This window comes from Podarcis gaigeae (assembly GCF_964106915.1).
Source record: "Podarcis gaigeae genome assembly, chromosome: 13".
Taxonomy (NCBI): domain Eukaryota; kingdom Metazoa; phylum Chordata; class Lepidosauria; order Squamata; family Lacertidae; genus Podarcis; species Podarcis gaigeae.
The window spans coordinates 19,712,536-19,734,605 of record NC_139689.1 but is presented as its reverse complement, the minus strand read 5'-3'; the positions used below and the strand labels follow the sequence as shown (position 1 = coordinate 19,734,605).

At 45.0% G+C, this 22,070-nt stretch overlaps 1 protein-coding gene across 1 annotated transcript; it reads right to left on the bottom strand.

The window, feature by feature from the left end:
- Positions 1-34: 34 nt before the first annotated feature.
- Positions 35-21,119, bottom strand: LOC310829415 (neuronal pentraxin-1-like). The gene is made up of 5 exons (XM_083707816.1): positions 19,857-21,119; positions 10,608-10,788; positions 8,201-8,448; positions 4,780-4,959; positions 35-4,142 (listed from the first exon to the last, which is right to left on the bottom strand). The coding sequence occupies exons 1-5, from the start codon at positions 20,613-20,615 to the stop codon at positions 3,933-3,935; spliced, it is 1,578 nt and encodes a 525-aa protein (XP_083563942.1). The 5' UTR covers positions 20,616-21,119; the 3' UTR covers positions 35-3,932.
- Positions 21,120-22,070: the final 951 nt, after the last annotated feature.

The window sequence follows — 22,070 nt, the reverse complement described above, 5'->3', positions numbered from 1 at the left end:
CTGCCTGGACATGAGCCAAAGCAATGCTGAAATCACTTTTCTCCAAATGAAATTCTCAGGTTTTCCCCTTGAGAATTTTGATGCAAGATATCCACTGGATATTCTCTGAACATTATTAGCAATTGCTCATAATACCCTTATTCTTCCCTCCATAGCAATTCACACATGTTCCTGGAACATCTCCCATCTGCTCAGCTGACGGGGTCAAAAACTGCATTGCGTTGCCAAACGTTGACTGAATATTTCATATCTCTGTTCAATACATCTTAGCTGACGGTATAATAGGGATGATATTCAGTATTTGATAGCTGAAATGCAATTAGGGTTGCATACACTCTTCTCTCCCTGAAAGGTAGTCAACTGTCAAACTCCGTAAATGACATTCAGTAGTTAAAAGCATGAGCTGTAAATCTGGGTGCGAGCTCAAATCTCCCCTTGGTCATAATCTTACTTGTGTGTCCGGGTCCAGTTCTTACTTGCAGCCTCCATACCCACAATATAGGGATAACATATTCCCCCGATAATTTTGTCATTTTAAAAAACTTGAAAATCAGCCTCGGAGGCAGCAAAAGCAAGTTGAAAAGTAAAAAAGGCCTCAGAGGCTGCAACTGAGAACAGCAGAATGGGGGGGGGGTGCTTAACCCTTTCCAGCTGGGTTTCTGGTCAATCCCTGCCCACTTACTCCACCTGATTTTCCATCAACAAGAGAAAAAACAGAGGTTTCCCTTCACTCTTAAGAACTATTTTAAGAGCACCATATTGGGGAAGGGTATTTTGAGGTTGGAAAATAATTCCTGGAGGAAAAACACAGCATCTCCCCCACCCTGAGTGGAACTCAGCCTAGCAGCCCTGCTAAAACTGCTTGTACAGTGGTACCTTGGTTCTCGAACGCCTTAGTACTCAAACAACTTGGAACCCAAACACCGCAAACCCGGAAGTAAGTGTTCCGGTTTGTGAACTTTTTTCAGAAGCCAAACGTGCTCCGTTTTGAATGTTACGCTTCCGCTTTGAATGTTACACTGAGGTCTGTTTCTGCTATTTATTTTGTGTTTTTGTTTCTGTGGCTTTTTTGTTTTGTTTTGGTGACTGTGTGGAACCCAGTTCAGCTGCTGATTGATTGATTGATTGATTGATTGATTGATTGTGTGACTGCAGTACATTGTTTATTGCTTTCATTTCATGGATCAGTGGTCTTGTTAGATGGTAAAATTCATGTTAAATTGCTGTTTTAGGGTTTTTTTAAAAAAAGTCTGGAATGGATTAATCTATGGGAAAGCACATCTTGGTTTTGGAATGAACTTCCAGAACAGATTAAGTTTGAGAACCGAAGTACCACTGTATTTAAAAGAAATGTGGAGGAAAGTCAAGGTCTAGTTTGATCATGAGCTAATATCTGGGGTCTTGGACAAGTGCTATCTAGATGCAATGTGTGTTATGAAAGAAACTTTTGGAGTCTTAAAAGCAAAGACCAAAAAGCATGTGGAAAAGGGTTGCAGTTTCTTTGGCAGGTTTATTGCATCCAGTTTGAAGTATGAAAATTCAAGACAATTAACATCATACCCCCATGTAGCTACATCCATTCCACAAATGAATGCTATCAAAGCCCAGGAAAAAAACACAGTATTTACAAAGAGAGAGAGAGAGTGATAGAAAAACCTATGCTAAGTTTATATATATATATATGTACACACATACACAAGAGAAGACATTTGGTGTTTATTTGGAGCAAACATTAAAACTCTGGTCTGCATCCTTCACTGATTCCAACAAAGCTAGGATTTCTGGCTTCTAGGCCCCTCCCTTGAAAGCCAAAACAGATGTGATGTGAGATATTCCTGATCTGCCATTACTGTAGGTCTGCAATGGATAAAGCTAGCTGCTTCAAAATGATTTAATTCCAACATCACATCTGTTTCAGCCCTTTCTCCCTTGCAGTCCCAATCAGGTGTGGGGAATTGCCGCTCCTGATTCTACAGAACTACAACTCCCATCTGCCCCAGCAAGCATGGTCAATGGCCAGGGGTGATGGAAGTTGTAGTTCACCAGTATTGGGGTGGTCTCAGGCAAAGGTTCCCCACACCTGGTGTAGGCAGTCTCCTCCAGAGTTTGGATATCCTTGCTTCTAGGCACACCTGCTCTCTTGAACTGCACCTCACTTTTATACTCTTATCCACAATGTAGTTGTATTCCTCCTGCTATTTATAATGGAGGGGTCCAATATATTACCCTACATTTACTAAAATGACAATCAATACAGATCCGTACAACCATTTTGCCATTGTTTTTCTCCAGCACATACTGTGTTTTTGCAGTTAATCTGTGTCGAATCTGTGTATGATAGTTCATGGCATTCTCCATGTGACCAAGCACTTATTTTCTACCTGGTCTGTGTCATCCATGATCCTGTGTTCTAATGTGCACGTTGTGAGAGTCAACTGTAATGAGGCTTGAGAAGTGAAGCACTGAACTGGAGTTTGTATATATGAGCAAATGTAGCAACCAGGCATTCTCTTTGTTGCAGCACATCAAAATCTGAGCTGCCAACAACAACAAAATATGCTTTTATGGTGATGTGCAATTATGGATTTATGGTGTTTCCAGAATCTGACCGAATCCCATCAACCCACATATCAGCTTGCTTCTAGACTTTGGCCCATGGCTTTTGTGTTTCATTCAGCCCATGTCTACATTACACATTTGGAATAATTTCCCTCAAACACTTGATTTTCTTGATAATTGGTGAAGGTATCTTGAAATATTTACAAATTAGCCTAAGATACGCAAACTAGTGGAAGTGGGTTAAAAACCTTTAGAAAAATGGTCATGTGAATCCACCTAAGGAGAGAAGCATCAGTGTAGAGGCACACGTTTTATACATATTGACAAAGAGAGCAAAATATTCCTACAGATCCTCCCCAAATCTTATAGGAAGGCCTAGATCCTGGAAGTTGTTCCCTAGGAGCGGAAAGGAGATGTTAAAATCAACAATGGTTCCAGAAGCGGACTCCACCAAGTTTTGGGATAACTCATGGAAGGGCTAAGATTGACACACAGAACTTTAACCCTCCTAATAGGATGTGTAGGGTGTATTTAATTGGTCAGTATGTTTGGGATGAAGGACGGAGGTCTTCCTGTTTAAAGGAAGCAGATAAGCTGAGTTCGCAAATGGCTATTTAGTTTAGTAAAAAACAACAACACAAGATCTTGTCTTCTGAACTGAGGAGGGAGTGTTAGAGATCTCAAAGACAAAAAAAAAAAGTACCTAACTTTCCCTCCAATTCCTGCCAAGCATATTTCACAAAGGCAACAGAAGAAAGCTACTATTTAAAAACAGATTTAGAGATGGTTGGGAAACTCAGTTTGCCAGAGATTGGATAATCTGACTATTTCCAATCATCTTCCCAAGGAACCAATGCTGTGCTAATAAGGCCTTACAAAAGACCTATATAAGCAGTCTCCTCTATTTTACATGCATCTACCTTTATGTTCCACCATGAGAATGTCATTTCCATTTACTTCACATAAAAAGGAAGTGCTCCATTCCAAAACATGATGGCGCCATTTTACAGTCGGGACAAAAGTCCCTTACCTCGACAGAACAGACATCAATGCTCCAAATGTTTGCTTACTTTTTAAAGGTAAAATTTTGATCAGGCACCCTTGTTGAAAATCCAGGCATGCTAGATTCCAGATCCGAAGACCCCCCTGCACAAAACTTGGCTACATACACCCCACCCTCTCCTAAGAGATCCAGGAGTACCCTTGTCCCAAATGGAAAGGTCCCCATTATTTTCCAAACCCTACCTTCTTTTATAAAAAACAAACAAAAAACCACTAGGTATCTTTGTCCCTCCAGAAAATCCTGGGGTGCTTGTGCCCAGCCCCACCCTCTCCTCTCGAGAACCCAGAAGTCCCTCTTCCTTCGCAGCCTCTCAGTGGCAGGCATTAAATGGTAGCTTGACTACTCCTCCGTGAAGCTCCATGGAGGCTTCGGCCCAGTTGATGATGTCACCACCGGCGTAGCTGGTGCAGGTAGCCATCTTGTAAACCTCGCCTGGTGTCAGGATGTGGCCCCACATGTTGAAATCTGAGATTTCCCCAATGAAGGCTTGAGTGGCGTCAAAGCGGCCACCCAGAGTGTCCTGTAGGAAGAGGAGTGGGGAAAGAGAGTGAACACACAGCAGGGCAAGAGAATCTGTGGCCCTCTGTGTGGTGCTGGACTCCATAAGATCATAAGAAGGGCCTGCTGAGCCAAGCCAAGGGCCCATCCAGTCCAGCTTCCAGTTCTCACACTGGCCAACCAAATGCTTGTGGAAACAGGACCTGAGTGCAGAGGCAGTGCCCCCTTCAGTGGTTTCTAGCAAGTAATATTTGGAAGCATTTACTGCCTCTGAGAGTGGAGGTAGAACATAGCCTTCAGGGATTGTGGCCTTCTCCTCCATTAATTTGACTCTGGCTCTCATTAGCCCTAGCTGGCATGGCCAACTGTCAAGAATGACAACACACTTTCCAACATCTCAGGACCCCAAACCAGGGCACACATCTTTCTGTTTGAGCTCCTGCATGAGTCACATGACCTGTGCGAGATCACATGACCCGTGTGAGATCACACAACCCAGAATAGACACTTTTTTCCGAGCCATGCTTACACAGAACCCAAAAAAGCATGTTTTGGGGCACTGCGTAATTCAGCAACACTTAGAGAGCTACGTATTCCCCATCCCAGATTTAGAGGAACCAGAAATGGCTCTCTCTAAGTAATAATTGAGAGGTATTTACCTGCTCCTGGCCCAGTACAAAAACACCCCCAGGCTTCACCGGATGCCAGGGAGCCAGGTTCTCTCCGCTCCCTCTCCGGACTCCATCCTGGTAAGACTCCCAAATGCCATCCCGGGTTGACCAGGTCACACAGATGTGGTGCCACTTAGCATCATTAATGGCCAGAGGTAATGTGGCGGCCTGCAGAGAAAAAAGGTTAAAGTGGGGTGAGCAAACATGCTGAGCCCTAAGAGTATTGCTGCAATAAGTGTATCGTGATCTGAATGGCACCAGCTATATTGAACCTGCACAGCCTTGGACCGAGAAGAAGCAGGTTATAGCTGATATCCAGACAGCTATAAAGCCTTGGGAATATCTCTCTGTGCCTCACCTCCAATGTTTTTGGGAGGGAGATCAATACAGTGGGAGAGGATAGGCAGGATGGAGCACAATATATTTTGCCGATCCAGTTTCAATAGAATCCTGAGGCATGCCTCAATATCCCTTCTGAGGTCTTTGCTGAAGGCTGTGGCCAAAGGACAAGCTGAACTTCAAGACACATAAAAGGCAAATGTTGTCAAAAAGAAACCAAGTCCATAATGGGGTAATACTCTTAATTCTTGTTTAGTCATTTAGTCGTGTTCGACTCTTCGTGACCCCATGGACGAGAGCACGCCAGGCACTCCTGTCTTCCACTGCCTCCCGCAGTTTGGTCAGACTCATGTTTGTGGCTTCGAGAACACTATCCAACCATCTCATCCTCTGTCGTCCCCTTCTCCTTGTGCCCTCCATCTTTCCCAACATCAGCGTCTTTTCCAAGGAGTCTTCTCATGAGGTGGCCAAAGTATTGGAGCCACAGCTTCACAATCTGTCCTTCCAGTGACCACTCAGGGCTGATTTCCTTAAGAGTGGATGCATTTGATCTTCTTGCAGTCCATGGGACTCTCAAGAATCTCCTCCAACAGCATAATTCAAAATCATCAATTCTTCAGCGATCAGCCTTCTTTATGGTCCAGCTCTCACTTCCATACATCACTACTGGGAAAACCATGGCTTTAACTATACGGACCTTTGTTGGCAAGGTGATGTCTCTGCTTTTTAAGATGCTGTCTAGGTTTGCCATCGCCTTTCTCCCAAGGAGCAGGTGTCTTTTAATTTCGTGACTGCTGTCACCATCTGCAGTGATCATGGAGCCCAAGAAAGTAAAATCTCTCACTGCCTCCATTTCTTCCCCTTCTATTTGCCAGAAGGTGATGGGCCCAGTGGCCATGATCTTCGTTTTTTTTGATGTTGAGCTTCAGCCCATATTTTGCGCTCTCCTCTTTCACCCTCATTAAAAGGTTCTTTAATTCCTCTTCACTTTCTGCCATCAAGGTTGTATTAGGGCTAACCAAAAAATCACAGCAATGTGGCAACTTCTGAGTTCTCCAGAACACTTCATCAGGCAATATAGGATGGTGGGGTGAATATTTTTATCTAAAACTAAGCTAGCTGTGTAGCTTGCAATCTGCATCTTGGAAATGGCAACTTCGTGGCTACAACATCTAGTTGTGTACTTTTTGTTTCAAACTTTTCCTTGTCTGTCTCTTTGTGTGATATCCCATCTGGTGAAGAGCTATGGAGAAACTCAAAACATTGCCACATGTCTGGGACTTTTTGGCTGGTTCCAATAAAGACACGATGCGGCTGTGTAGCTGTAATTGTGAATGAATGGATGTTTGTTGGCCAAGGTTTGTTCAATTGACACAATTTATTCCAAAACCAGAATTGGGTACGGGAGGATGTAGCTCACAGAATATTCTAATGCAAACATCAAGGTATCTATAGCTACTGTACATCTCTTGTTTTCAGCAAATCTTTGGTCAAGATTTCTTAATCCCCTGTCTGTGTCCCCTCTTGTCTACCTTGTGAAGAATTCATTTTGTTCTGTATATCCCAGAACCCCAGTCCAGAAGGCTTAAATGGCAAACAAGGCAGGCTTCTGTCTCTTTAATTTATTGTTGGGCCCTCTTCCGATTTGGCAGGACATCACTGAATTGTTTCAGCCCAAGTGATCATAAAAAACTATTTTTGTTTTTTTATTTATTGTAACCCAAAAGGCAGGTGTGCTGGTCCAGGGGGGAGGTTACCGTGGGGCGAGGTCCAGGACCTGAATTGAGGGTCAGCAGACAGTCCTCCACGGGCAAAACGGGGTCCACAGCGAGAAGCCGGGCAAGGACAGGAACTCTGGGGGAACAGGACTGGGTGCTGGCCAAAACAGCTCTACGACGACATTGCTCCCGCAACCTGGGACCGGGCTGACTGGCCTTTATCTTCTCTGAGGCCAGGGGCGGCCCCGGCCCCCAGGAGACCCACCTCTCCTGGCCTTAAGGCGAGCACTCCTCCTGGGAGAAACCAGTTCCCTTCGCCTCTCTGCCCTGAGCCTCTGCAATTCAGGAGAGGCTGAAGGGTTACTGGACCCAGGGGGAGACTCACCTGTAGGCACTGAGTCCTCAACCACCTCCGGAGCCCGAGTGGATTCACCTGGTGCCTGCTCCTGAGGATCCGGCACAGGTGTAGGTGCTTCAGAATCAAGGCCCTGCCCCAGCTCAGCCGGCCCCGGAGGCAGGGACTCCTGTGCAGGCTGGGATTCCTCCAGTTCAGCCTCTGAATCGGATTCCCAGGCCATCACAGCAGGCAAGACAGAGAAAAACATGAACATGGTGGCCATTCTTCAAACGTATTTGATTATTTGATTTCTAGACCACTTCATATATTTATAAAATATCTCTAAGCGGTGTACAGAAAACTGAAACAACAAAAGAAAGCTTCGACAAAATATTACAAAAATACACCGTTACCTATAAAAATGTTACATTAATACAAAGTTACTAATATATGAGAGAAAAATATATATGTGAGAAAAGGGACGCGGATGGCGCTTTGGTTTTAAACCACAGAGCCTAGGGCTTGCTGATCAGAAGGTCGGTGGTTCGAATCCCCGCGACGGGGGTGAGCTCCAGTTGCTCGCTCCCTGCTCCTGCCAACCTAGCAGTTCGAAAGCACGTCAAAGTGCAAGTAGATAAATAGGTACCACTCTGGCGGGAAGGTAAATGGCATTTCCGTATGCTGCTCTGGTTCACCAGAAGCGGCTTAGTCATGCTGGCCACATGACCCGGAAGATGTATGCCGGCTCCCTCGGCCAATAAAGCGAGATGAGCACCACAACCCCAGAGTCTGCCACGATTGGACCTAATGGTCAGGGGTCCCTTTACCTTTACTAATATATGTAAATCAATATCAGTTCATTTTCCTTCTGACACATCCTCCCTCTCTGCCTCCAGATTGTCACCCAGGGTCCAAACTCTTAGCTCACCCACAAAAGTCTCACAGTGAGTCTCGCAACATATCTGACCGCCGCCAGCCAGCTCAAGAAGCTACCAGATTGGCCTTCCTCCCGTACCTTGTCATTGATCAGCAGTTCCATGGGGTTATTTCCCCACTCGATGAGCACCACTTCGTTGGCCTGGCCTGGCACAGAGTAGGAGAAAGGGGTGCCCATTCCCGGTGCGGAACTGGATTTGAGCCAGAGGCAGATGGAGAAGGCAAAGATCTCGTGATGGAGCGTACGCTTCACCTTGACATACATGTAGTTAGTGCGGAGGGGGAAGCCCACCCGGAAGTCCTCAGACTGCTTCTCCACCTTGTTTCCTGGAGGACAGAGGGGATCAGAGATGTGGGACTGAGCTGCCAACACAGAGAAATGGAGGGGAATTGGGTTTGTCCATCCATCGGCTGCTAACTGCCCAGTTTATCTACCAAGCATCCGCCCCCCAAATACTCTTTTGATCCATTCCCATCTTTCCCCCCTACCAACTGTAACTAAGCCTGATCACCAGAAATACCATGCACAATTTCCTAGTTGACTCCTCCCTCCACTCTCTCTGTGGACTTCCTTGTACTGGGTTTTTACACTGTTGTACACTCCTAGGGGCAGGTACCTCTTCTTTGTAAGGCCCCATGCACACTGATGGTGCAACTGACATAATATTAATGGACAACAACAGCATTCATCCATCACACTCTGCTGTCTGTCTGTTTAGCTGTCCGTCTCCATTCATCATGGTCTATCCAGTCATATCTGTTCACACAGCTGTTAAAGTTTCCATCCACCTATACAGCAGATGGACAAGTAGATTCTGAGAGCCCATAAAATGGACATACAAACCAAACATTTGAAGCACACACACCCTCTCCCGAGAAGCTGTCGTTTCTTAAGAGTGCTGAGAATTGTAGCCCTGCGAGGCTAAAACTACAGATCCCAGGATTCTTTGCAGCGGATGTGCCTTAAATGTATGCTATGGGCACAGCCTTATACTATAAGGTTCGAAGGACAAGCCTCCAGCAGATATTACTCGGTGGTTTGAATATCTTACTGTCATTTCTGTGTTTGAAAGAATGGCTCATTTTAGGTATCTATCTGTACGTATGGACTACTTATATTGATCCACACATTTAATTTAGGATTGATGGAATATATTATTGACAATGTCGGCTGGCATTAAAAAAAAATCTGTTTCTTTTTGTTGTATTTGAAAATTATGTTTTGTGGTTTTTGTGTGTTTTTTTAATCTTTGTTTCCTTCTATCCCACAACCAATGAACCAGCCAATGAGCCACACATGACTGCTTTTATCTACCAAGCCATGTTTTCAATGTTCTGTCACTGAGCCATCCATCCCCACATCTTTCATTCTGCCTCCCCATGGATTTACCGATCTACAAATCCACTGTGTTGTCATTCCTTCCACACATCCTTCCACCCATCTCTCTTCTGACTGGATCATGATTCATCCAACTAAATAATGACATCCACTTATTCCATTGTCCACATGTTGATAAATTTATTTGCCTAAGAAATTAATTTTAGAGCAGGAACCTTTGGCCCTCCAGATGAACAACACCTCCCATCACCCCCAGCAAACATGGTCAGTGAGCAAAGGTGATGGGGAGTTGAAGTTCAGCAACATCTGGAGGGCCAAAGGTTGCCCACTCACACAAACTTGATTCAGAGCCAGCATGGCTCTGAAGCAGGGTTTGCCAGCGCAGTGGTGACCTCCACATGTTTTTGTTAGAATTCCTGCTTCATGATTGCAGTCATGGGGTTGTTGTCTATCACATGACGGTATATGTTTTGAGTCCACAGAGTGGGAAGTGACAGAGAAAGGATGTTTGTGTTACTGTGTTCCGTGAAGTGGGACTATTGTCCTTTGTCCTTTTTCTCTTTGCTGTCTGATGCTAGAGAGAGAGGGAGCCATGTTGCAGTGTGCCGTGTATGTTCATATGTAAATAAAGTAGATTAGCCAAAATGCTGAGTTGCTGAGGTCTGTCACGCAAGCTGCGCAGACTCTGCAAATCCCTAAGTGTGCCAATGTCTGTTGGCATCATTCGCTGTGATGTTCGGGCTGAAGAAAGCTTCTGAAGCTCCCGAACAATTGACCAGGAGGGAGAGAACATGCCAGTCGGGCATGTGTCTCTGCCAGGATCCTACTCGAGTGTAGGACGAGCTCCTGACAGTTTTTAGATTCCAATTCCCAGTCAGCATGGACAGTGGTCAGGGGGAATTATGGGAGTTGTGCTCCAATAACATTGACTACCCTTTCTCTGGAGCAACAGAAAACGAATTTATTCTATGACAACCCTTCAGATACTTGAAGATGACTTCCTTCCTCCCTCCCTCCCTTCCTTCCTTCCTTCCTTCCTTCCTTCCTTCCTTCCTTCCTTCCTTCCACCTCCACCCCATTGTCTCAAGACCAAACTCCCTCTCCCCACCCTGACCCTGGCAACACTTGGTGTGTGACTGCCACTCACCTTTCTCAACACTGTGCCCATGAGAGACGTGCTTGTGCCTGAGTCCTGCTGCTGTTGGCACACCCACCGTGTGATGCTCAGAGGTGTTTGATTTCTCGTGGATCTGATGCTCCAAGATGCTTATCTTTTTCTGGAGAGCATCGCGCAGAGACGTGGAGAAGACAGAGCTGTTCCGATTGTGCTGGTGAAGGCAAGACAGGCACACGTGTCAACCATTAATTCTGTAACTCTGCCACTTCTCTCTTGCTGCCTCAAAACCCCAGAACCTCCTACCAGGACACTTCTGTTGCCTCTCTCATCTTTCTTCTCCTGAAAGCTACTTTTTTGTGAAACCTTCTTCACAATCTATTAGTTCTCATCCCCTGCTGAACGTATAACCAAACTAAACATATGGCCTTCCTGTGACTTTCACCTCCATCTTCTTTGTGTTGAGTTTTAGATTAAGTGCCGCAGAGAAGGAACCTGTGTTGCTTGTTCGTTGTTATTTAAATGACTTTGGCTGCATAAACACCATACATTTAAGCTTTAAATTTTAAAGCACACTTAAATAACATTCTTTCCCCAAAAAAAGATTCTGGGAACTGTAGTTTGTTAAGGGTGCTGGGACTGACAGCTCTGCTGGGGGTAAAATACAGTTCCCAGGATTCTTGTGTACATTTGTGCTTTAAATGTATGTTGTGTACACAACCATACACTCTAGTGGCATAATAATAATAATAATAATAATAATAATAATAATAATAATAATGCATCAGGCCTTGTCTAAGACACAGCCTACATAAAACAAACAGTTCGTTGACTGTTCAATCCTGCATGTGTGTACTCAAAAATAAGCCTTATTGACTTCAATGGAACTTATGTACGGGTCAACAGATCTGTGGCACTAGCTACCCGGAGGCAGCCCTGCCGCACAGCAGTGTGACAAACTGCTTCAGGCAACACCAAGAGGGGGACAAGAAGTGGTGTCTGACTGATGCAGCAAGACTTTCTCAGGTGTTTTCTCGAATGGGGCCGGGGGCCGGGAGGAAGACATTTGGGTTCGGTTTCTGGAAGCAAAATATATTGAGCCACTACTGCCAATTCCCACAGTCCCTTCCCTGCCCACAAGCCTGAACTGGGAGACCCACCAACTTTGATACTGTACCCCCACCTCCAGTTTGGTGTGTTCCTGGATATCTAATTCTTGCTTACGTATTAAGAAGGGGGAAAGCGAGGGAAAAGGGCAACAGAATTATTTTTAGTCACTGCACTCAGGTTAACACCTCAGATGCTCTAGTAATCTCTATTCCCACCCACAGTGATGGTGGCAGAACTGTCCTGTCCCTCGTTTCAAGGCTTCTTCTGTAAAAGCCATCACGTACGAAGCAGAATCATAAAACCACGTACAAAGGTGCTATTCAGAACATATTTTGAAGGCCTCTGCTCTTTTTGAGAAACAAAATATCTTGGCTTTCTTAGCTTCTGTGCATTCCAGCTCCACAGAAAAAACTGAACATTTTAAGAGAAAACATAGGAATCCTGTTTTGCATTCCTCCCTTCACTCCACACAAAAACTGGCCAATAGATGGATGCGTGGGAAAGGGCCTTCTCAGTGGTGGCCCCTTGATAAATGTTTATTAACCTTGGGTTCCCAAATCAGTTGAGACCACAACTCTCATCATCCCCAGCCAGCCAGCTTAGCCAACGGTCAGTTGTAGTCCAAGGACACCTAGATCCCCCAAGTTGAAGAAAATGGGCTCAGGCCAGTGGTTCTCAAAGAGTGTGGCAGGAAGATTCAAGGACAATCTAAGAAATGTTCAAACATTTCAGTGTAGTATAGTATAGGATCAATATATACTTTTTTATTTGCAGAATATTTGCATTGTTTCATACTTTCTGGATGCCCCGTGATCATATTAGAAAGTATTTTGTTCTCTATGTTATAAATCAAGCACTGCTAGGAGTCGTTTCTTTTTGTTTTCCAGTGCATTTCTTATCAATAATAATAAAAAAAAGTGTAGCAATGAGCAATTTTTTTATTCTGAAAATGTGTCCCAGAGAAAAAAGTTTGAGAACCACTGGCTTAGGCTATGAAATTACCTGCCTCTAGGACAGAGATCTCTCTATGCCTGAAGTATCAGTTGAAACCAGTGTTGTTCTGACATGCATTTCAGTAGAAAATTCTTACATGTTTTGTATTAGTTATCCAGCAATTTGGGTGCGGGTTGTTGTTTTTTTGTAGGGTGTCATTATTGTTTTTTTAATCATGGTTTTATGACAGCTGTTTCCCAGATTATGGGTCTTGTAAATATGAGTTGTAATTTTTTTTTATAAATATAAAACAAATAATAATAATAATAATAATAATAATAATAATAATAATAATAATAATTTATTTATACCCCACTCATCTGGCTGGGTTTCCCCAGCCACTCCGGGCGGCTTCCAACAAAATATGAAAATACAATAGTCTGTCAAACATTAAAAGCTTCCCTAAACAGGGCTGCCTTCAGATGTCTTCTAAAAGTCTAGTAGTTGTTTTTCTCTTTCACATCTGGTGGGAGGGCGTTCCACAGGGCGGGTGCCACTACCGAGAAAGCCCTCTGCCTGGTTCCCTGTAACTTGGCTTCTCGCAGTGAGGGAACCGCCAGAAGGCCCTCAGCACTGGACCTCAGTGTCCAGGCAGAACGATAGGGGTGGAGACACTCCTTCAGGTAAACTGGACTGAGGCCGTTTAGGGCTTTAAAAGTTAGCACCAACACTTTGATAGCAACAAATAGCAACACAACAGAAGCTGCTTTCATACCTCAGGGACTTTGGCTTCTATCCTGATTTGCAAGTGCAGTTCTGGCCCAGCAGCCTAGGCTGAGGATATCTAAAATACCACTTTCTACCATTTGTAGCTGCCCATCAATTGGATGTTCACCTGAGACCCTCTTCCCAGTAGCCCTGCCCTTTGGAGGTTAGGGCCTCCACTGTGGAAAAACCTCTCCTAGAGAATTACCTCCCTAAACAAATGTCCCATGTCCTGTTAGCCCTTGTCAATGTATGTCTGGTGGGTGTTTTACACTGTTCCAATGGGAGCGACAAATCTCTTTGAGGTTTGTTACACTGGAAAGTCAGGATGAAGATCTTTTAAATAATCACAACAACACTAGCAATTAGAGTTGTCATCCACTTAAAGAAGCCTTAGGCTGTGTACATGCTATACTTTTAAAGCACATTAGAAGCACATTTCTCTCCCCCTCCCCATCAATAATTCGGGGCACTAGTTTGCTAAAGGTTGCTGGGAACGGGCAACTCTTTAAGGAGGAAACTTCAGTGCCCAGAATTCTTTGGGGAAAATAATGTGCATGGGATGTGCTTCAGAGGTCATCGTGTGTACCTCAGTCCCAGTCCTACCTGCAGATACCAAGGATTGGGCATGGGGGCATCTCCATGCAAAGCAGGTGCTCTGCTACTACTGAGCCTCAGGTTGTACAGGGTTGCCAAAGTTGGCACTGCCCATGAAAAACGCCCAGAGCGACCTCTCAGTTATTTGCTGCTTTGCTGCCAAACCTGTCAGTCCTGTCCTACTTGAGTTCTGGGGAAAGATTCTGGACGTATTTTTCTTATTTGAAAACAATAAAGGAAAGTTCTAACCAAATAAAAACATTATCCTGTTTTGAAATGGACTCCTTACAGCAAGAAGAAGAAGAAGAAGAAGAAGAAGAAGAAGAAGAAGAAGAAGAAGAAGAAGAAGAAGAAGAAGAAGACTTATCGTGTTTGTAATATTTGTAGTACTTGGCCACTTGGTAGTGTCACCTCAAAGTATAGCTGTGTTCTATTTCTATCTAGAGCAAATCACATTGAACTGGAAGTTGAAAAATAAGCAAACTTTAAAGCTGACTAACAGAAAATCATTTTGTAGATTGTGCGAGACCTGCACAATTTGGCGGGGGGGGGGGGAGAGAAACTGGAGACACATTGCCTTTTTCCCTACCTTAGTTCCCTGCAGAGCAGACAATACGCTCCAGAAACAGATCCACCGAGCTAAGCTTGGTGCCCACTTCCACTCAGCTCCCAGAGTAAGTAAGCCCAGACACCCAACCCAGTTGACCCTACTGGGCAACTAGGGTGGGATAGTTACGGTCTTTCCTTCCATGATGGGTTGGACGTTGCAAGGGAGGCATGGTTCCTTTGGCCTGTAACCTAGTGGGCTTTGTGGCTTTGTAGGGACTTCAATATGTCTCCCTGGTTCTTGTATGACTCTCCCACTTGTACCCTACTGAGTCCCGATAAATAACAGGTCTTATCTGAGTCCAGATAAATAACTGTCTCCCCCATCCAGTGTAATCTGTGTGCCCTAGAGTAGCTTGATTGTCTATTTCAGGGATGGGAATCCCATAGCCCATAGATACTGTTGAACTCCAACTCCCATCAGCCCCTGCTAGCATGGCCAATGGTCAGGAATGACAGGAACAACATCCTCCAGGAACAACATCTGGAGAGCCATAGGCTCCCCATCCGTTGTATATATTATTCTGCCATATCCCAGGAAGAATTTGTACCACGTATCATATTCAGCTGTACAGGAAAATGTGTGGTGGAATTATTATTATTAGTAGTAGTAGTAGTAGTATTTATTGAATTTATATACCGCCCTATACCCAGAGGTCTCAGGGCAGTTCACTGTATTGTTATTGTTCTGTGCTTTTACTATTTTTGTGCACTGCTTTGTGTAATTTTCTTTCAGGGTAGTTCACAACAAAATAAACATTTTCCCATTAAAAGCAATGCAGTGAAATACAACAATATCTGCAAAAGCTTGGTATTAGTCACTATCAAATGCCTGAGCCAGCACATAGATCTTAAATGCAAAAAACTCATCAGATTTACCTCTTTCCATTATTAGTATTATTTTCTGATTATACCTCTCTGTCCAGGAAATGAAGGAATCCTGCCATCCAAATTACCCCCATATAATTTTACTTCCTGCCTGAAAGGGCCATTGTCTAAAATCAAACCAGTCAATCCCCCCCCCCTTTTGAAGGCTTAATTAATCCTGTTTCCCACTTAGGCTGCAAACAGACCATACATTTAAAACACACCTAAATCCAACTACTTCCCCCAAAGAATCCTGGGAACTGTAGTTTTGTTAAGGGTGCTGGGAATTGTAGATTCTGTGATAAGTAAAGTACAATTCCCGAGATTCTTTGGGTGGGTGGAGGGGAATGTCCTTTAAATGTATGGTGTGTATGTGTCCACATATAACCCCAGACAGAATGAGAGCCATATTGTGGGAATCCAGATATGCACAGGAGAAAAAAGGGGCAGGACCTGTACAGGAATGGCCTCCGAAGGATAATTAACAGGTGGTGTGTGAGGGGAAAGCTATGAAGGTGAAGAGAGAAGGCATGGAAAGGTGTGGAGCACAGCATGAGAGGCAGGTCAGATGGTCAGGGAGGCAAGTGGGGAGGGGGACAATAAGAGAATAGGCAGCACATAGTCTTCAATGGAAGTGCCATTCTGTGGTGTTCTCAAGACCCATTCTGCCATTTTAAATGACTTTTGACCTGTCCCTGAAGAGGACGAGGATGCTCTCTCAGATTGTATAAACGTTATTATTTATGTGCCCCTAAAAATGTTGCAGCACCAAATGACCTCCTGCGTTCCTTTTTGCAGTGGGGGCCTGAGTCTGCCAGTCCTTCATTCCATCTCATCTTTTCTCCCATCCTCCTTTGTCTCATCTATCCTGCTTTCCTTCCAACCTTCCTATGCATCTAATAATCCATTGATCCACCTCTGCATTCCACGAATCCATTTGTATGTTTCCTCTCTCCTGTCTTCCTGGCCTGTTTGTTATCCCTCGTCCGACAGCCGTTTTGGGAGATCTCGCAGTTGCTCCACACGAGGGGACGCAATTGTAAGGTACGGGATGTGCAATGTGGAGCGAAGTGAGAGAGAGGCCCAATTTAACATGGTCGGTACAGGCTTTACCTTCATCATGTATTATTATTGTTTGCCTCAACAACCCTGCGAGGAAGGTGAGGTGAGGGATAGCCTTTGAGAGGAAAGGACGGTCAGAAAGAATTCCTAAGGCCTAGATGAGTGATGCCGCCACCCTGGCAGTAGTTTTGGCTGTTGTCAGAAGAAGGAGGGATGGGGAGGGAAAAGAAACCTTTGAACTTCATTAAAAACTTATAGTGATCCATAAGGGGGGAAAACACTCCAAAATAATCAGGCTATATGTTGCTTTTGCAATGGGACTTTCTCCCCTCTCCTCCTATACACTCCGTAATATTGTTTTAGGGGGTTGAATGAACCCCCAGAACAGTGCATGGGGGAACGGGGTGGGGGGGTCATTCCACCTTGAATGCTGCCATGCTTGTCATAGCGCAACACTGAATTCCAACCAAGGTCCCAATTTTGAAAACGCCTGGAAACGTCTGGAAAATTTAAAGGCTTGTGGTAAGTCCCCAATAAAGGTTTCACCCAGCTGTCAATTTTGGAGCTTGGTCGACATGTTATTCCTTTCTTTGGAGGTGTGGTAGGCCTCAGGGTGGAGGCTGGTGTGATATGCACTTTGGGAAATCAAGGTTTGTGTGTTGGGGTGTGGGGGAATAAAGGCTCATGAAGACCATTTTCCAGCTGAGACCAAAATGCCTCTAAAAGGACCTGCTCATTTGCAGGAACTGAGATAGCTGAGTGCTAACCTGTCTGGATAAACTGAGCTTGTAAAAAGAAATGAATTGACTTCAACTGGAACCAGAAAATTGACTTCAACTGGAATCATTGTTTGTGCTGTATCATGTGCAAGCTGTTGGTTCTGTTACATCAACCTCACTTTTGTAAAAGTAAAACAAGATGATTTTCTGTCTCTGGTTACATATGGCCATAGGGAGGGAGGGAAATAGACAGTACATGTGAGTGAGTGGTCATTTGCGATAAGTTCAGGAGGCAAAGGGCAGAGAGACCACTGACACCAAACCATTACGGAGTCCTAACGAAGATTTCACCTACATTTATCCCTGAGGTTAGGAAAAGGAGTTCCAATAAACTATCTTCCTTACTGAAGGAGATACATTGGCTGCTGAGATAGATATGTTGATGGGAGAGACAAGGAATACAGGGTGTTTGTGGAAAGTGGGGTGGGAGATGGACCTGAGGGCAGGAAAGCAGCATGACACCCAAATGTTTAGAAAGTGTGTTAGTCAGTATGAAGAAAGGTAAAGGAAACTGTGTATGTTTAGACTAGGGAAAAGAAGATTAAAAGGGGACTCAGTTGCAATCTCTGCCTATTTTTAGAGAGTTTAATACAAAGGTGGCAGAAGGCAATCTTTTCTCTCTTGCAACAGAGGCTGGGACAGGGACAATGGGTTTACACCATACTATAGTTTTAGAGCAGCTCCCATCAGCCCCAGCCAGCACAGCCCAATGGTCAGGGATAATGGGATCTGCAGTCCAACAACATCTGGAGTGCCAGATGTTGGCTCCCTCAAGGGATAGGAACATGGGGTGTGGGGTGGATCACTTCTTAACTGAAAGAATGGTGGCCAACCGTATGTGATAAAGCCAGAAATGCATGCTCTTCACTTGAAGACTGCAACAAGAAGTGATGACTGAGATATAAATCCACCTAGAGAATTTTCTTTACTAAAATGACTTTCAGCGCAATTTTTTTCAATGGAGTCAATTCAGATATTTTTCTGCCAGACATAAAGGTGTATGAAAAGTGTGATGAGATCCAAGCTACAGATGATCCAGCTCTAGAGATTTTACAGAGTAGGAAGAATCAGGACCTGATCGATATAGCTTAAGCAGGAGATATACTGCCTTAAGACAGAGAATATCCTCCTTTATCCACTGCTTTGTGCAGCATCTTCCCTGATGAAGGCCTCTGTTACAGAAGATGGATGAATAGACATGTAGGTACGTTGATCAGTCTACAACGGCGTCCTTAAGAAATGAGATCCAAAATATTTCATGGAATCATAGAATGGTAGAGGGACCTTGAGCTTCATCTAATCCAACCCCCTTCTGTGCAAGGTATCAGCTAAAGCATCCATGAAAGATGGCCACTCAACCTCTGCTTAGCAACCTCCAAGGAAGGAAAGTCCACCACCTCCCAAGAGAGTCCATTCCACTGTTGAACACCTCTTATTGTCAGAAAGTTCTTTCTTGTAACCAGAAGCCATTGAATTGAGTCCTACCCTCTAGAGCAGGACAAAACAAGCTTGCTCTATCTTCCATGTGTGACAGACCTTTAAATATTTTAAGATGGCTATCCTATCTCCTCTCAATCTCCTCTTTTCCAGGCCAAAGATACCCAACTCCCTCAACCATCCTCATAAGGCTTGGTTTCCAGACCCTTGACCATCTTGGTCATCCTCCTCTGCACATGTTCCAGCTTGTCAACATCCTTCTTAAACTGTGGCACCCAGAACTGGACACAGCACTCTAGGTGGGGGGGGGGGGTCTGACCAAGGCAGAAGTCCTATTACTTCTCTTGATCTGGACACTATACTTCTGTTGATGCAGCCTAGAATAGCATTAGCTTTTTGTGCTGCTGCATCACACTGTTGACTCATGTTAAACCTGTGGTCTACTAAGACGCCTAGATCCTTTTCACATGTACTACAGGCAAGCTAGGTGTCCCCTGGGAGTACTGGCTGACCTGAATTTGTGGTTTTCCCCATTCAGATATTGTTGGTAGTGATGGGGTAGCTTCATAGGCCGTGTCTTCACTATAGCTTTAAAGCGCCTCTCAAAGTATTCTGGGCACTGTTGTTTGTTAAGGGTTGCTGGGAATTGTAACTCTGTGAGGGGTAAACTAAAGTGCCCAGAATTCTTTGAGCGAAATAATGTGTTTCAAATAAACTGTCAAAATATTAAATTTTGCTTCTCACATGCAATGTCCAAAAATCATCCCAATGGCTAAGACAACTTAGCCATGTGAATCTATTTGTGCACTTCACAGATGTGAAGAGGAGGCAGGAAAGCTTGATGCGAGAAAGTGTATCTGGCAAGATGGGAAATGTTTTTGGACATTGGATTTATAGAGGGTTCTGTGTTAAATAAGGTGGGGGGTTTTTTAACCAGGGATAAAGAGCATTGCCTGCCATTGTTTACTGTCATCCCGTTAAAGGAGGGAGGGATGGGAGGCAAACTTGGGTGATGAATATTTGGGTAGACAAGGAACAGATGGACAAATCTGAGAAGAAAGCATAACTGGGAAAGATAAGGGATAGTTTTCTGGAGAAGAGGTGGCTGATGCATAAGACTTGGTACCTGAAGATGCTCCAGTCTCTCCTTGAGGGATTCCAGCATCCTCTCCATCTGGTTCACCCCAGATGTCTCCTTGGGTGGGTCCTCCATGGTGTTGGCAGCGGCAGCCCCCTTGCGAAAGGCATCGTGGTTGCTGTGTCCCACCTGTAGTTCATGGTGCTCCCGTTGCCCAAAATGGTGGTACTCGTTCTCCCGGGCATGGATGCCTTCATGGGGATCTCGGTGCCCAGCCTCATGCTGTCCCCTGTGACTTTCTTCATGGTGACCCTGATGCCCATCCTCGCGGTGGCCTTGGTGTGCATTCTCATGATGTCCCCTGTGACCATCCTCATGGTGGGTCCGATGCCCACCCTCGTGGTGGCCTCTGTGGACTCCCTCGTGGTGCCCATGCCCATGGCTGTGGTTCTCTTCATGGTGACCGCCATGGTGCTCCCCAACATGTCTCCGGGAATGGGCTTCGCAGCGGCTCAGCTTGGCCGTCAACTCCCGCACCGTCTCCCTCTGGTCCAAGATCGTCTCCTTCTGGTGCACCACGGTCTCCCGCAGGTGCAGGATGGTTTCCTTGGCTTCCTCAAGAGTCCCTACCCAGTGCCCATTCCCTGCGCTGTTAGCCCCTGCGCCGTGTCGCTGCTGGCTGGCTGACTGGCAGCCATTGTCCATATCCAGAGGCATAGGGCTGCAGATGAATTTGGGCAAGCCGTATTCAGTGGCCGGCATCAGTGGGGAGAAGATGAGGCAGAGCAACGCCCAATGCAAGGCCATTTCCACAGCTGCGATGGCTCTGGTGGATGGAAAAGGGATGGGGGTAGGGAGAGCAGTCCGGAATGGGTTTTGCAGCCAAGGAAGGAGGATGGAGGTGATCCTAGATAGAGGCCGGTGGTCTAGATATCATGGACGTTGCCGCACAACAGATTTAGATGCAACCTCGATCATCTAGGCCCTCTTTTAGGAGGCCAACGAAAATCCCAAGGGGCCACCTCAGAGGCCTCTGTTAGGAAGGCGATCCGAAGGTCTTGATGGAAAAGTGGACGTTAATTCCAGCCGGAGCGTACAATGGAGGGAGTCAAGTTGGGCCCACCAAGTCACCAAACACGAATCAGGTCTTGCCCTCCCCAGAAATCCGGTAGCGTTGCCTCAGCCGTCAGAGCCTTTTCTCCTTTGCCGGCATCTGCTCTTTACTACCTAGCAGAAACGAGCTGCCAGCAGGTATCCCAACACTGTAGGCAGGCAGGATTTGTGCTTTTCCTGCCTCTCCTTCCTTTTCAATTTGCCAAATCCGTTGGTGATGCAGAGAGAGGCATCGTCTCCCCTGGCGACCGAGAAATTAATGGGCTTAAGGTGTCACGGCAGAGCTTTTTCCTTCACCCTTGCCCATCCTCCTCCCACCCCTGTTGCTAAGGCCTCTGCCTGAAAGCCTTTCTAGAGCCCCTCCTCATGCCACTGCCCTCCTCCTCCTCTACCCCCCCAGCAGATAAGAGACTTGCAAAGCTAAAACTCCACTCAGAAGAATTAAGTTACCAGTGAGAGACACAGAAGCTAAGTCTGAGCTTTGAACTAATTCACTGGTTTCTCATCTAATGAAAAGTACTTACACGGGGCCCATTATTCGCAGGTAGAATAAGAGGACATAATGGGAGCCAGGGTGTCAAGTAGGCCATGGGGGGGGGTGGATAGCAAGACGGGGGGAATATCTGTGAAAGATATATCAATACATCCTACTTTTCCACACAAGGGCCTGGTGGAGTGATCAAAAACAGAGGAAAAGCACAAAACAATTCAGTGCAGTGCACAAATATTAAGACAAAACAACCACATTAAAAACACCAGGGTCAATTATCATTTTAACCGTTTGATCCCAATTCCCTAAGCACTGGAAATTTCAGAACAGCCTCAATATTATTCCCACCCCTCCAAGAAGCGAAAGTACTTCTAGTGCACTTAGGGGGGAAATATTAGACATATATTCCAAAAGCACAAACAGTATCCCCCCTCCCGCCAGTATTCAAACTCATGGCTTATAATCATCAATTTCATTTTGATATCTCTGGATATTTGGACTGCCTATACTGTATTTAATTTATATGTTTAAATTATGGAATAGTCTTATTGTTAATGTCAGCTAGCAATGGTGTTACTATTATTATTATTAGTAGTAGTAGTAGTATCTTCTTTCTTTCTGTTAGATTTGCATTTTTTTAAAAGTAAAAATCCGATTGA

Excerpts from the sequence above, each read along its gene's own strand:
- LOC310829415 (XM_083707816.1), bottom strand. The coding sequence starts at position 20,615 with ATGGCCTTGCATTGGGCGTTGCTCTGCCTCATCTTCTCCCCACTGATG. Across the intron at positions 10,789-19,856 it reads AGAGACTGGAGCATCTTCAG|CACAATCGGAACAGCTCTGT; the intron begins GTACCAAGTCTT and ends TGCCTTCACCAG. Across the intron at positions 8,449-10,607 it reads TGGGCACAGTGTTGAGAAAG|GAAACAAGGTGGAGAAGCAG; the intron begins GTGAGTGGCAGT and ends TCTGTCCTCCAG.